At 46.9% G+C, this 16,415-nt stretch overlaps 1 protein-coding gene across 8 annotated transcripts in view; it reads right to left on the bottom strand.

Moving 5' to 3' along the window:
• Positions 1-16,083, bottom strand: part of LRRK1 (leucine rich repeat kinase 1) — a 79,781-nt gene extending 63,698 nt beyond the window's left edge. For 4 of the 8 annotated variants that reach the window (XR_005258171.1, XR_005258172.1, XM_038147387.1 and 1 more), the window contains exons 1-2: positions 15,492-15,693; positions 12,447-12,660 (exon numbers count right to left, since the gene is read on the bottom strand). Coding sequence is in view for 4 of the 8 variants with exons in the window: in XM_038147387.1 (XP_038003315.1) it covers positions 12,447-12,513 (67 nt within the window). In the remaining 4 variants the exon portion in view is untranslated. The other 4 variants (XM_038147386.1, XM_038147390.1, XM_038147388.1 and 1 more) reach the window with 4 other exon arrangements.
• Positions 16,084-16,415: the final 332 nt, after the last annotated feature.

Genomic DNA, 16,415 nt, shown 5'->3' with positions numbered 1-16,415 from the left:
CTTTATTGCACATAGATCTGGGCAGTTCCTGTGCTGGCACAGGTTACTCTCAGAGCACTGCCCCAAAGCAGCACCAAAAAGCAGATAAATTATGCTTTTTTGAACTGAGGAACCTGTGGTTTTTTTCTCTAACACCTTTGAACATCTATAAAAATAAAGCCATGGAGTTTACTCTTTAATATGCAGTCTCTGCATCTCTGCATCATATTTGTTTAACCTCTCCATAAATCCACAGCTTCTTTACTTCTCTTGCTTTCTACTAAAAAAGGCGTAAGCAAACCCAGGGCTGTTTGTGAGGGGAAAAGGGGAGGCATCTGCTGACACCAAAAATGCATCTATTCCTCACACCACTTGACAGCCTGTACAAAAACAACTCACTTTGGAATTATTTCTCTCTTGATTTCAATGATTTATGCTTTGGAAATACCTTTTATGTTTGGCTTTGCCGTAACAACCCTTTATAAAAGCTAAGGGCAGGATTAATTTTCTTTTACAAAATATCCCAATGAAACCAGAGGTTATCAATAAAAAAAGCAATGTTATTTTATCGCCATTAAAAGGGCAGAAGGTATCACTTTTAAAGTGAAACAGACTGCTGGCCCAGCTCAGAGAAACAAAATAAAAATAAGCCTTTTTAGTAATAAAGAGTACCATGAGAATTTTAGGGTCATGTATAGTCAGACCCTGTCACAGGCCTTATTATTACAGCAGGTGAAAAAAACTCCTCTAAAATTCCTAAATTGACAGTATGCCATTAGTAAAAGGGGAGGGTTTGCAGGTCAGTGCTGTGAATCAGCAAAGAGCTGCATAACAAAGCAGCACAATGCACAGATGATTATTGCCTTTATAGCCCAAATCACTGCATCTCTGACACATAAACTCACAAGAGTTTGTAAATGCTACATTAGGCCCTTCCATAACCAGCAGATCTTTGGCAACTAGGTAGGATATTTTTATTTAGCAGAGGAAGATATAAATGAGATGCTTTACCCAGGATAAATCAGGAAGCTAACCTCCTCCAACACCAAAATTACAACAATAATACAACTTGAAAACTGCTACTGACCTTGTCATAATGTGTGCAGGTATTTCCAGAGCCGGGAGCAAATCAAGCTGATGCTTTAACACAGCATCCCCCCCAGCGATGCCCAATTCAGCTGTTAATTCCTGGGACTGATAACCACCCACCTCTGCTCCAGCACCAGCAGCTCCTGCAGCGGCCACTGGATGGAACGGCTGGCAGGCTGCTCCTTTGTCTGAATTAACTACCACAGTTTAGCCTTGACAGATATTTTCATCTCCCTGTCCCATTACAGCGAAATCCAAGCCTCTGGTGCAGAGGATGTGGGGATGGGGGTGGGCAGGGAGGCTGAGCTCAGACATTAATTCCTCAACAGCACCAGATGGCTGCAGCTAACCCTCACCACCTTAATCTTTTGCCATTTTGACTTCTGAGTGCTGCCACTGCACAGATAAAAAACAGGACAGGGATGAGGGTGAAGATGTGCAGAATAGTTAAAGCCAGCACCTCCAAACACTCCGAAACCCTCCAGTGTCACTGAACACTTTTCAATACTACTCCACAAAAGCTCTGCCCAGCTGGTTTGCAAAATTAATGGAAAGCCATGTTATTTCTGAGTCTCTGCAACAGATTCATGCATCTTGTGCTGCTTTGGAAAACTTCAGGCTAACAAACTGAGCAGCAGCCAACAGGAAGCCTCCAGTGATTTCAAAGGATGATGGATCTGCCCTACATTGCACTTTCCAATTAGATGGGTAAGAAAAAATTTTAAGTCCTCTGGAAATTTTTTGAGATACTGAAAAATCCCATCCCAAACAAGGAAGAAAACCCTGGGTTCTTCAATAAAAAATAAATACATTTTTCACTCAGCCCTAGTGAGTAAAAATGCTTTATGAAGCAAAGGTATCTTTTGTGCTCCTTCTCTAACTAGCTGACACTTCAAGGTTTCATTTTTAAAAAAAAAAGTTAAAATATTTTGTTTATTCATTTCTTAGAAGATAAAGCTACAGACGAAGATCTCTTGTGCCCCCCACCCGCCCACATTGCCAGAAGCTGCCTCAAAACCATCCTGCAGCAAGAAGCCAGTGATCTGCTTTGCCTTTTCTCAGATTTAGGTGAAATACCTGTGGCTCAACCAGTTCTGCTTTAAAATGTTCCTCTCAGGATTCAAAAGTGGCCGGAACTACCAATAAATCCCCCTGTGAGAAGACACTGAGAACAAGGTGGTTTATCTGGGATGTTCCAAATCCTCACTGGAGAGCCTGTGCCAGAACTGGGTCATGGCCCCTCTGACCCTAATTATTTCCCACAACAACTGGGATGTGCCAGCTTCCCAGGACAGTGGGAGCCCTCCACACACTCTTTTCTGCCTATTTCCTGTGGTTCCATTTCCCCCAAACATCCATTATTTCAGCTAATTAAAGGAGTGGCTCTGCACTAAGCTCTGCACTGAGCTCTGCCTGCCAAAGGCACTGGAAAAGATGATGTGCTGAGCACAAAAGCCACCCACATCTACAACAGAGCTCACAATCAATGCTCACTGCCCCAAAAGGAGACTTAAAACCCCAAAAGAAACCAGATATGAAACACCAAGGAATGCTTCAAAGGCAAAAATCCAGTGCTGAAGGGATCCTTTTCACTATTACTGCAGATTGTGGAAGCATTTTGAAGTTGTTTACATGCCAGCACCACACACGCATTGCGCTGATCTGCACTGAACATCTTCCAGCAAGCACCCAGGACACGCTGACAATTTTAGGTACAGTTGTGTAAAGTGAACAATTATCACCAGAATCACTGGAAATTTTCTATTTATAACACTTATAACCTGCAAGGAAAAAAGCATTTGCTAATGCAAGTTTGAAAGGAAAATATTAAGTCCCGGGTGGAAAAATGCTCTGGATTGCTGCCTTTTCTCTGGGCTCCAGGACAGAGTTATGAGAAACAGACGCCTCCAAAGGCTTTAGCTCCACACTTACACAATCATTTCTTCATCATCCAGGATAACGAGAGAAGGGGGAACAGAAAAGCCTCAAATCCTGGTAACAGCAGTATCTGGGCAGTGCCAGCACTGCCAGAGCTGGGCAGGCTCCTGCATTTGTGTGTGCACCTCCCAAATTCCCGGGACTCTGGGAATTGTGTTGTCCAAGAAGTTAAAATGGAACTGAGCTGGTTATTCTTTGCTGAATACAAAAGAGGCTGCACAAAGGCATTACAATGCAGTGGGGTCAGAGACAGCACAAAGAATTACATCGGAATATGAGTGTCAGAACAAACCCTCATGGCACTGTGCAAAGCAGGCTGGAAAGTGCAAAACAGATCCAGGGTCACTAAAGACACCTGCAGCTATCCATGGGAAAGGAACAAGGGGTTGGGACATGCCTCTCCTCAGCAAGAGGACAGGATGGTCCCCACTGGTTGGTTGTGACGAGCAGTTCCACTTCCACTGCTCTGGGCTGTACCTGGTGAGAGAGAAGCAGGATTCCCTCTGGGCAGGGATGTCCTCCAGCAAGCACAGGGCAAAAACTGGCTCTCACAGAGAGTGGGAATACCCCCAACCCTCCACCAATGCCCTCTTTGGGGTGCAAAGGATCAGCAAAGCCCTAAGAGAACAGTGATGCTGGTACTTCTACCCCCAAAGAGAAGCTATTGAGAGCTCCAAATGGCCAGAGAGTTGCTGTATTGAAAATACAAATGACTCAGCTCTGGAGTGAAAGTTTCTATTTTTGTCTTTTGGCCTCAGTGATTTGGTTCCCATCCTACAGCTTGAATCATTCAGAAATGTGCTTCTGCAGGCAAGGCCAGCTATGCCACTCTTGCTTTCCAAATGTTAAATTGGAAGATATACATTAAGCATGCAGAAGCATGACAACACTTTTGGATTTTATTTGTGTTCATTTCCAGGCACGGCTGGAAATGGAGGATTGTTAAATGATGAAAGGTGTCTCCAGTGAGACCATTCCTGTCCAACTAAATCAAATATTATAGCCATGAAACCAAACCAAGATTGGATTTCATCTGGAACTTCACAAAATAAAATTTCATGGCTAACTTTCTTCTGAACCTTCTCCTTTTCCCTAAGCTTTCATCAGAAGGGAAAAAATCCCACACACCAATGTTTTCTCTCTTTCAGAGAAATAATTTGCTCAAAATTCTTCTTCTAAAAAAATTAAAACATTAATTATTCACCTTGGGGAAGCACCACCTCATAGTCAGCCCAATTCTGCTGCTGAGACACATATTTAAAACTTGCTTTAGAAGAAGCAAATACTTTTAGCCCCAGCTGTGAGAGGCTTGCTGTGTGTGAGTGAGGGGAAAATGGCCCAAGGTCTCTGCTCAGGTCTCTTCCTAGCATAAATCTTCTACCAGCTCCACCAAAGACACATCCAGCGATCCCACACACTCTCTGAGTTGGGAAAAGCAGCTCCTAAGCTTGTGTTTCACTTCAATAACACATGTAAACACCTTCCTCAATGGAAAACCCATTTACAGCACTGCAACCCCACTGCTGGTCAAAAATAAGAGCACAAATGCAGCCAAAATCTGTCTCTCCAGAAAGACAGCAGGTGTAGGAGTGTGACACCAGGACACTGACCCACACATTCCTTCCAGCTACTTTGACTAAAGTTTGGAGAATGAGAGAATATTTTTTATTAAAAAAACCTGATATGTTCAGGAGACACAGCCAAAGGAAGACGCCTTTCAAGAGATTTGAGGGGGCAAACATCCCACGCAGCAAAATCCAAGCTTAGCACATGTTAGACACAGTTCAATGAGCTTCTTTACTGTGCCTGCTTGACTAACAAAATACTGCCTGCTACCCTCACTTCTCATTTATCACTAAGACAACCACTCTGGATCAGTTTAAGTGTTGCATGCAGAGAAAAAGAAAATGCTATCAAGATATTGGATATGGTTGGCATGAAGAGACTTGAAGGGACAATTTGGCAACAGCAGAGCCAAGGGAAGTGTAGAGCTGGGAAGAGCTCCAGAAGAAAAGGGATGGATAGGTTAGTCTGGAAAAGAAAACAAAAAATCTAAACAAAAGAGTGAAGGAAGTGGGGCTTCACTCCAGCTTCTACTGAACTCAGTGTGAGCACTCCCCACTTCTGACTGTTCTCCCACAGGAGTCAGAGAAGATCCTGGCTTCCAGGACAGACTGGCTCAGAGGGAGGATCACCTGAAGAGCTGCAGCTGCAGCAGAAGAGAAACCGGATGGAAAGGCCTCTGCTGTTGGCCCAGACAGCCACCAAAGCTTTAATGGGGCTACCAAAAAAACCATAAAACCTTCCCCTACTTGTGACAAAACCTACAAGGGGCAGAAGTGCCTGCTTTTGCTGGGAGGTATTTTGTCTTCCTGGGAATATCAGCACCCATTTCAGTGAAGGAAGGACAAGGACTCTGCCTGGGAAGCTCCAGTGTCCACGCTGTGACCCTGCTGCAGCTCACAGCTTTTTTGGATGTCTGCTCCAAGGCAGAGGCAGCAAAATGAGGAAGGGCACAGTTCATCCCCTTCCCACCAACCCTGGACAAAGTCTGATCCATTCCATGCAAGAACCTGGTCCTATCCATGCAAATGGCTTTGATTTGGCAGCTTTTATTCCCACCCTGCCACTGTGAGAAAGGTCCAAGGTGCAAAACATGGGAGAATTACGACCAGGATTACAAGCTCACTTAAGGAGCCAAGCTTTTTGTTTTTCAGGTTATGTATGAGATCTGAAAAGGGATCCTGTCCATTAGTATTGTAAAAAAAAAAAAAAAAGTTCTGTTTGATGCAAAAATAAAAGCATTTTCAAAGGCTCTTTGATGTGAAAGACAGAAAGACGTGCAGGCAGATTCTGGAGGAGGTCTTGTCTTCAGCAATTACCAGCACTCTTTTTGAATCCTACTCCCCAGACAGAACTTTTATATGAAGTAGATAAGCACGTTGCAGAGTGCATCAGCCCCAAACCTTGTGGCTTTTCAATTAAGCAGCAATAACCTCCAGTCCAAAAACTCCTTAACCAAGACAAGAATAAAACAAACAACCCCCAAAACCAATTAACTGCAGGTGAAGCAATTCCAAAGACATGCTTGCTTTTAAAGGATTTCATTTTGAGCTCTTCTCAGGTAGCCATGCCAGTTTTCCAAGCAATATTTTGATCATTAAAACAAGAAGTGATGCAATTTCCACAGTGACCACAAACATACCAAGAATATTTGAGCTAAATTTATCCAGACTTCTTGTTTGAGTCACTGCTTTGGTTCGTTATTTTTCCATGATTTTCAGCTATGCACAGAGAGGAGCTGGGGACAGCCTGGGACTGAGTTTTTTCCCCAGCAGCATCTGAAATGCCAACCTTTATGCCTGGGAGCCACACACTGATTATCAGGGAGGAAATGAAGCTGCTCCTCCAGCTCCGAGCCCCAGGTCCCAGCTCCTTCCCCCCTCACCTCCTTCCTCCCACTCTTGCTGTGGCACACTGACCCCTTCCCTCACCCCTGGGTGACTCTAACGGGGCTTGTCTTTGCAGATGAGACGTTCCTGAAGCTCACCAGGGATCTGCTGCTCTCTCCAACTGGAGAGGGAGAGCCAAAACAGAGAGGATCAGCCCCAGGTTTCCCACTGTGCATCTCCACGACAGACCTCAAGTGCTGCCAGCAACACGAACTCCTGACTCCCAGAGTCCCTCTGACTGCACAAGGGCTTTTGGAAGGGTGAGAGCCTTTCCTAAAACTTAAAGCCTTTTTAAATAGCGCTCCTAAAGTGAGGGCAAGGCACAAATTAAAAGACATGGAGACACTTCTGTTGTGAAAATATCAGCAGCTTACATAAAAGAGCTGCTGCTGTGGTGATACATAATCATGCAAATAAGCAATTGCTGACCCACTAATGAGCACACTGACTTGGATTAAGGGAAGGAATTAAATATCAGCCTGACTTGATGTAAAATCTGAAACAGAACCTATTAAGAGACAGACTCCATGGTTGAGTCACTATCCCTGGGGGGGTTTAAAAGCTGTGTGGATGTGGCACTTGGGGACACAGTTTAATGGTGGGCTTGGCAGTGCTAGGGGAACAGTTGGAATTAGTGACCTCAAAGGTTTTTTCCAGCCTTAAAAATTCCATGATTCTATGATTTTATATAGCAGATTGGGAGTTGAATGGTATAAAATCCATCTCTCCCCTCTATCTGCAATACAAACAGTTCCTCCCAGCTCACTGCCTTCTGCAAGCACAGCCCTGACAGCCCCATTATTGATCAGAGCAGTGAAAAACAAACAAACCACAGACTTAATGCTGTAAGGATCCCTGAAGATCCCATTATGTCAGTGCAAAGAATTTAATGGGTTTTGGATAAGGCCCTCATAGGCTCTGGGGAGGATAAAACCCCATAATTCATAGCATTTTCTTCATGCAAGTATAAAATCACCTGCAACATCTCTGTCAAAACACTACATCAATTACAGGCCTGGTAAAGGCTGAGTTGGTGTGAACACTATCAATTGCTTCTTTCCCACTGAAACAGAGGACAGCAGTTCCATGACCCCAGCATCAACCCTCACCTGAAAGCTCCCTCATAAATCACACCTCAGGAACACTGTAAAGAACTCCCTGTGTACAAGTGCTAAGGGCAAAGGATTTTCTTTGCTACCTTATCACCTTATCTTCAGTTTTTTCCAGGCTTCTTGATAGAGTTGTCGTAAGTTACATTTCAGTGTAATACACCACAAATAATTTTAACATGAAGGTGTAAAAATGAAGCTGTAAAGCAGCAGATCATTCCAGATGCAGTTCAGTTGAAGATCAATGCTTTACTGCTGCTTGTAAATCAAACTGGCTCTCAGGTCAGACTCTCTGCTCAATTAACTTCCCAAGGTCTTTACTGCACCACTGGCCCTCCCAGCAGCTCTGCCCTCCTTGATACAGCCCTCAAGTTCAAGAGCAGGCTGGCTTTGATGGTTTTTGTCAGGAAAATTGTAAATGCCTCAGCATTCCTTGCCCCTTTTTGACACACAGGTTGGTTTGGAGAGATGTTGTAACTCCCAGCTCTGCACAGGAGGGCAGGTTTAACCACAGGCATGTTCAGCTGCAGACCAGCCTTCCGCAGGAGCCCTCGGCCCCTTGTGAGATTGCACCACTTCTGTATGAAGAGTTTATTTAAATATTTAAAAATACAAGCCTATTACTGCCTTACTGGTGTACTTCCTATTCCTGCTGAGCATTTCCTACTTCTCTTTCTGCAGGGCACTCTGCAGTGAGACTGACTCACATACAAAACCTGTTCTATTTTCTGCTTTTTTAGCTCATAGGAACCCTTTCAGTCTGCTGTTTGGACTCGAATTTACTCACAGCTTAACAAGCAGGAGAACTTTTTTAAAACCAGAAAACCTTCCGGGCTGATTTAGTCATTATGGAGAACTTCACACGACTGACACACTCTGCAGCTCTCCAGGGCTCTGTGTGCTTGCTTCACCTCCCAGATCCTCCCCTTGTCCTCCTCACCCCACACTGTCACAAAGCACCCAGGGTAATGTTACTACAGGGTGATGTGTGGATGGAAAAAGCAGGACAGAAGCTGTGAGTAGCTTTTCCCTGTTATTCAGCACAACGTGCCCCAAGGCCCAGCTGCCTGTCCTGTCCCCACACAGCTGATGGGAAGGTTTTAAGGTTTACATGGTGATTTCATGAGGAACAAACTGGTTATCAGTGGTGCTGATTTTCCCTTCCTCCTCTATTCAGCAGGAAAGATTTTTAAACAAAGTTATTCACGCTGCCAGTTCCTGCCCTTCACATTTAAGGCAGCAACAGTGAGGAAATCATAGAATCAGAGAACAGGCTGAGCTGGAAGGGACCCATCAAGACCAGTAAGTCCACCTCTGCACATATCCTGCCCTGATGCCAACCAGGAGCAAAGCTGGAGGCACAAAGTGTGTCCCAGGAGGATAAACTGCTCCATTTTCTCTGGGCCAACCTTGAACTGTCACCACCCAAACGGATGTGAAACTTTCCCTATAAAACTGCACTTGCTCCTGAGCAGTCCCTCTTGTAAAACGACCCCTTGGCTATTCCAGTTCAACCCTTGCTCACACCAGAGCCTTTCCCAGGACTCAGGAAGCAGCAGGGCAGGAGCAGCTTTCCCTGTGAGTCAGATCTGAGCGGAGCCATGGGTGGGGTTGCAAAGGTCACTGCCATTGTGGGCAGACTCTTTCTGATAAAATAGAAAGCCCTGTCAGCTGCAGGGTCACCACACCACCTCCAAAGCACAGCTTCAGGGGCCTCTGGTCCACTCCAAATGACAACTCCAGTCACATGTTCTGGTTACCTGTTTGGTCCCTCATGTAATACTTAGGTCCCTTTTCCAGGCACACTGTCCAGGTCCATCTGTGCTTCCCTGGACAGTGGAAAGTCACCAAGTTATAACTGATTTGTTTCAGGAGAAGTTGTGAAGGTGCATTTAGCTAATACCTGCAAAGCTACTATAAAGTTTCAGGCAGCTCTCCTTGGCATTGTTGTCCCTAATTATGTAATGTTAGACACCTTCCACCGTAACACCCCTCTTCAGGGCTCATTTCTAGATTTAGCAGGAGAGAAGAGACACCCTCTGGCATGTTTGAAGGATAATCCAATCCCACCTCTGAGGCACACACCAGTGGCTTACGAATGCTCTGTGACTTTGAATAAAATTCCCACTAAGAAGGAGATAAGCTTTTTAACAGAAGTACTCTTATGTTTCAGAAGACAATGATTGTTCCCCTAGACCTCTGAGGAACTCCTAGAAAACCATGCAAGAATTAAATCCTAGATATGAAATTTTGTAAGATTCAAAGAAATCAATCAGCCCATAGAAAGGGGATGAATCTTTATGCTGTTCTACACATTCATAAAGTGATGCCTTTGAGCTTCCATTGTACTTCCCACAAAATTCACATCATGTCACCTCCTCTGGATTATGCAGAGCTCTTTAACCAAGCTTTAAAAAAACCCCAAACCCTGTACTTCATGAGAGACTGCAGCCACCCCCATAGCCCTGCTCAGTTTCTTTTAATTAGGACAAGATGAACAAATCCAGGAGAGGGGAAGCAGGGTTTGAGGAAGCAAGGGAGATGCTGAGTGCACCCACAAGGGAGCCTCATCCTGTGCTCTGGTGACAAATCTCCGAGGGCTCCGTCAGCACCACCAAGTCAAACCCAGCACCATCCCCAGAGGGCAGAGAGGGTCCAGCACTGAAACAGAGCTCAGCCACTTGCAGGAAAGCTGGCATCCTGCTGGGATACAGGGAGACCACTGGCAAGCAGGAGGAACAGCAGAGGAGACACTTGAGCAAGGTGAGCCCCTGCACCCTGTGTTACACTTTCTAACTAACCAGGATGCTGTGAACTTGATTTTCTCCACATACAATTGGCCAGGGCTTTATAGCTGCCAGGGAAAAAACTCCTAAAAAATCCTAAAGCTTCAGATAATGAGGGTGCACAAGGACCTGCTGGAAGGTGCCTCCAGCCCTGCTGATCCAGCTGACCTACTCCAGAGCCCCCTGGCACCACCGTGCTCTGGTTAACCTCCCCACAGCCACAAGCCAGTCCCTCCTGCCCAAAAAAGAAAGAGACTCCAAGCTCTGAGCACTAATGAGATCGTCGGCATGAAAGAAATGATCCAGGATCTCACTCCCCTTCCCAGCAGCTCCTGCTGAATGGGAGCAGGAGGCTGCATCCACATTGTTCCTCACAGGCATAAACAATGGGTTGGCATGAGGAGGCTGAGTGAGTCACCGTGCTCCTCCTTCAGCCTTGTAACGGGATCCGAGCCAGAACAAGGACCAGTAACTTAGGGAGTGGACCGGTTAGCTAATGACAATCATTCTTGGCAGGACTCAAACAATGAGTTTAAGCATGTACAATACCCTTACAAAGAGCAAATCCACCAAGGCACTACTGGTGCCTTGTACAGGGATCTAAAGCTTTACAAGGATCCCTTTCCCAGTTTTCCAGCACTGTAGACTATTTTAATACAACCCAGATTTATCCATACAGAATAGTCTACCACTGAGATTTGCATGCTTCCAGCTAACCAGTTTAACGGAATATAATTACATAACAGTAATGTGTAATAAAGTTCTCAGAAAAAAACCTGAACTGAAAACCTAGAAAATACAACTACTCCACTTTCCACTTCATTATTCACTCCTACAATAATTTATTTAGTGTATCTTTAAACAGAGAGAAAACTTGTCAGAGCCCTACTGCAGAACAAAAATTTAGCAATTCTGAACAGTTGCGAACCGTTAGCGCAGATTAAAATTCTTCTCATGGCTTATAGCTTAGTACTTCAGTGGAGATAATTTCTTCAAGAGAGAAACCCAGAAGACAGAATTTAAGAATTTTAAGAATATTCAATAACCAAGCGTTACAAGGAAAGGTACAATGCTAATTACCAAAAGCAAACAGAAAAATCAGTATCACAGAACAGGCAGGATACGTACGGAGAAAGGAAAGAGTTCCCAGAGCTCCCTGTGACGCTGGTGAGGAACGTCTTCAAACAAGACAAGGAGGCCTCTGAATAAACTATCAGGTTTTGCTTCATAGTTGCTGATAAAATCCAAAATAAGGCTGCAAAAACATTAGCTTCTGCTGGAGCCTGCTTACTCACTACAAAGCGTCAAACACACCTTCTTCCCACACTTGGAGCGCAGATGCTGCCTCCTAATGAAGCACTTGCTGCAAGGGGGGAACACCGTTACACAAGAACAGGAGGCTATTTCTTGCTGCAGAAACATAACTGGGGTTTGACTCAGAGAAAGGCAGCAGTGCCTGGGAGCTGAGGGTTGCAGTGAGAGAAACCATCCAAAAATAATTTGCCAGCTCAGGGAAAAAAAAAAAAAAAAAATTCACAGGAAGCAACCTGAAGCATATGTCCCTTCTAAAAGGGGAATTTCTTTATTACATAAACACAAACCTTCTAATCTAGCCCAACATAAAATCACTGCAAGCCATCAAATCAGAGCTTAGGGTAAAACTGGAGCAGGTTAATATCTGTTCAGCCTGAGAAAAGATGCTCTGATTTTAGCAGCTTTCATATCCTGAATACCCATTGCATCAGTGACTGGGAACATATTTGCATTCACACACGGAAAAAGCACAGATCTTGTAAAACATATTTAACATATTTAGGAACTGGTGAGACATGATATATATATTGACTAATTCCGTAGGCCTTTGGAGAACATCCATCTTCAGGGGAATGCTATTCTTACCACCTCCATAGTTCAACATCACTCTCCCTGGAAGTAAAATTCCTTGTTCAAGACTGTAGATTTTCAAAGATCAGGGCCCAAAAAACTTTCACATGTTTAAACTTCATCAAAGCCCAGTGGCAGGTGGCTACTGAGCTCTCTTAGAACCTTTTGCTCCCAATGAGAACAGGAAAGAACCAAATCCTGCTATTTACCATTTTGTGGATCCATGCTGCTCTCCCTGCAAACAGCGGATTCCTCCGTTCCCACACACCAGTACATTCTGGGTGGCAGTTGTGAAGGCCCCACAGACAAACTTTCCACAGCACTTCAGACTGAGCAGTGTTGTCAAGGCTGGATGATCCCCATCACGTGAGTGCAGGAGCAGAGGCTGCTAGTGAGCACCATCATGAAGAAACATCATTTATTCTGTTTAAAAATAAACAACAAAACAAATTAATCATTCCACTGTAGAAATGGTGACATGTTCATTCCTCTCCACTATCAGCACAGTTGTCCAAATGTCACACTGCAAAAATACACTTATCATCTTATAAATACAATTATTTTCACATTAGCTTTGTTAAGAGCACAACATGAATTAACAGAGGCGACTACTACTACTAATTTCTGTGCTACAGAAAGATAATGTTCCTAATTTTTCACCACCAAAGCTGCTCAGTCTTTGAGCAGAGGATAAGGGGGTGGGCAGGGGTCACAGCTGCAGTTTCAGATTCTCCACAAGCTGGTGTAAAGGCAGACCATTGAAACCCTGCAGGGCAGCTGGAAAAATCCTAAATGCAACCTCAAAAACCTCTCCCATCCACAAAGACAACCACAGCTCTTGTAAGACTGTGAGAAACTGAAAAACACTGATGTGGTTACTGAGATAATCCTCTGTAGAAAAGAAAAGAGGGCAAAGAGAAACACACCAGCTCCTGTCCTCTCTGCCATGCCCTTTTTGGGAACTCTCCCACCTGGAAGCATCAGGCTTCTTCACTCAGGGAGGCAAATCAGGCCCTTAGGAGCTATTAAAGGTTGGCTGCTTCTGAACTGCCAGGTATAACAGGCAGCAGAAAATTGCACAGCTCAGTCTCCTGAGGCACTTCCAACTCCTCTTTTCACAGCTGCACAGCCACCCCTTAACCTCTTTGTACAGAGGCTCAAACTGGAGGATTTGCAGTGTTTGTCCAACCAGATCAGAGCTCCTTCATTTTCTGCTTTCAGTTTCAGTCAGTAAACGCCTCTCAGATGCGACATGATGCACCTCAACTGACTCTTACTGGTTCTGCTCATGTCTGGTGTGTTGAGGTTCTGATTTGAGGCTGTAGCTCAGCAAAGCTCATAACCTCCCACTGCAGGCAGCAAGGCCTGAGACCTTCCCTGACTCTCCCTGAGCAGAGCTGGCTTCCTGACCTGGGATCAAAGGCCAAGGGGAATATAAAAATATGCTGATCCATCACCCCTATCCAGGAAGCTTTCTGCTCCTCCCTCCTTACACTGGGTTTCAACAACCACCCAACAACACTAAAAATCACTGCATCCTATTTCAGTTGTTTCTAAGCAAATATTTGAATTTAGGTGCACTCAGCTGCTGACCTGATTTTTTCAGCTGACCCTGCTTTGCAGTGCCTGGCAGCAGCAACAAAGACTGGCACCCCTGTGCCCCAGTCTGGGCGCTTCAGGAGTCTGAGATGGAGGTGATCCCTAATCCCAGATCCAAGCCCACAAACACATGAATTGCACTGTGTTGATGGAGGACTGAATTCTGCCCTGGAACTGGCGCTGGTGCTGGGCCCCACCAGACTCAGCTCCTCTCCTGGCCTTAACTTTCCTTGCCCACACTGGCAGGAGGAGCTGGGACCACACATCCCTCCCTGCCACAGGTGGGACATGCTGGGCAGAGGCGCCAGGGAAGCTCTCATACCCGCCCAGAGCTGTCCAGGCTGTTAACTCTGGCAGTGGAGGGGATGTGATGCTTCCAGGAGCTGCCTGCCCACTGCCCTCGATGCACTGAGCAGCTCCAGGGAGAGCTAACACTTCCCCATGCACACTCTGGCCCACCAGCTCTGCAGCAGATGATGGTTTCTGAGGCACTTCCTTGCCCTGACATGGGGACAAACCATGTGCACCCACAGCAACTGTACAAGAAACACTGAACAGGGCTCAGTGTGGACCTCTGAGGCTTCAAAACCACTCCTGATTTTTAGCTCTCTACTCAGCCCATTCCCCAGGCTGAAACTTTCCTTGTATAAAATGAAATTAAATATAACTTTTAGGAAAAACAGCGGTGTTGTTCTGGTAATCAGTTCAACCGACTGCATGTAACTGAATGCTGTAGCCATGTGTATTACTGCCACACAGTGCCCAGGTAAGCAGGATTTCTGTATTTCAGGACCTTTTTGTATATAATTAAAAAATCCCCTACAGAGCTTTACCTTCAGGAAGGTGCACACAACTGTAACGCGTGCAAACACCCCGTGTGGATTTGATTTAGGGAGTCTACGTGCTCGTTCAGAAGGAGAGGAACCATGCAGAATACACCTGAACAGGTGCAAATGGGATTTACATCCCATTTCATACATTCCCAGTCCTGACACCTGCCACTGCCCACACCTGAACCACCCCCTCCTCTCCTCTCCACCATCCTGCCCAGTCTCACACTGTGCATAAAAACAGCCAAGCCCCCAGAAACATCACGGCTTGCCCAAAATCACTTCCTAATTCATAAAAAAAAAATCCTGCTAAGACTTCAGCGCTTTACCCAAACCACCTGTTGATTCTGACAATCCCTCATGCGGAGCCCCAGGGACAGGAGGGGAGGCGCTGGGGCTGTCCTGCCCGGTGTCCATGGCGAGCCTGGGGCCGAGGGGCCGGCCCAGGGACCCCGGCCCGCCTTGGGACCCGCATCCTTCGTCCCCGGGTGAGCAGCGAGCACCGAGCCATCCCCTTCTCCACACCCCGGCCGGCTGGGGGGACACCAGGCGCTACACCCCGTTTTGGGGGGGTCTCTCAAGCCTTTCCAGCCGCTTTCCAGCCGCCGGGGTGAGGCGTCCCCTCACAGCGAGTCCCGCCGCTCTCCGGCCCCGCCGGGCGGGGCGGCCGCGCTGCGCCCGCAAAGTTCCCTCCGAACTTTCATTTTCTTTAAAAACAAACTCCTTTTCTCCCTCATTTGCACCTGAAACGTCCCGGCAGCCCCCCACACTCACTGCCCTGGCGGCGGGGCAGGTGCCCGAGAAGCGGCAGCAAAGCCACGGTACCTCTGCGTCCCGGGCCGGCGCTGCCGCCTCCTCCTCAGCCTCCTCCTGGTCCGGCGCCGCCCGCACGCCTCGCTCCGCGGCCCGGGAGGCGGGGGGAGCCCGGCAGCAAAGGCAGCGGGACAGCGGCTCCCCCCTCCGGCCCCCGGCCCGGCGGCCAAGGGCGAGTCCCCCGGCACGGCCCCGAGGGCAGGGCTGGCCCGCAGGAGGAGGAGGAGGAGGAGGATGGAGCTCCTTCCCCAGACCCGACCCACACGCCCGCCCGCCCCCGGGCAGCCCTTAGGCTGCGAGGGTTTGAGTTTTTTAGGGAAAGCCAGCGTGGGAGTGGCGGCGGCTGGAGCAGGAGCGCTCCCGTAGCGCTGCCCATGGTCCCGGCAGGGCCCGGCCTTACCGCGGCACAGCTCCCGGCGCAGCGGCGCTTTCAAAGTTGCTCCTTCCCCGGATCGCGGCGAGTTCGGACCTCGCTGCAAGAGCAGAGCGAGGTTGCCCCCTCTCTTCGAAGGAGTCGGATGTTGGTGTGCGCAGCCCTTCCCCACACTGACCCATTCCTCTCCAGGAGCCTCTGACAAGCCAGGGATTGCTCCATTTCCCGCACTCGTCAGACCGACCAAGAGGGAAAAAAAAAAACCAAAACACATTTCTGCGTGCCTTTTGCTTTGCTGTTGGTAGCCACTCTGTAAATAAGCACAGAGGGTTTTTACCTGGTCGGTACCTAGCAATGGGTCACTGATGGTCACCTGGGGTGGATGTGCATTCACAGAACTGCTGCGGCAGTCTGAGATTTGCCTGGGGGCTCCTTTGGGTGATTGTGGAGACGCAGATGGATGCTCACCAGTGCTCTTCCCTGTGTTCAGGTCCCCATCAATCTGCGTCCAGTTGCAGCCATAGGTAGAGAGCAAGAATGTAGCAATTCTATTGTTTTCTGAC

The sequence above is a fragment of the Motacilla alba genome, chromosome 10 (genome assembly GCF_015832195.1).
Source record: "Motacilla alba alba isolate MOTALB_02 chromosome 10, Motacilla_alba_V1.0_pri, whole genome shotgun sequence".
NCBI classification, from domain to species: Eukaryota; Metazoa; Chordata; class Aves; order Passeriformes; family Motacillidae; genus Motacilla; species Motacilla alba.
This window is presented reverse-complemented; position numbering and strand designations above follow the sequence as displayed.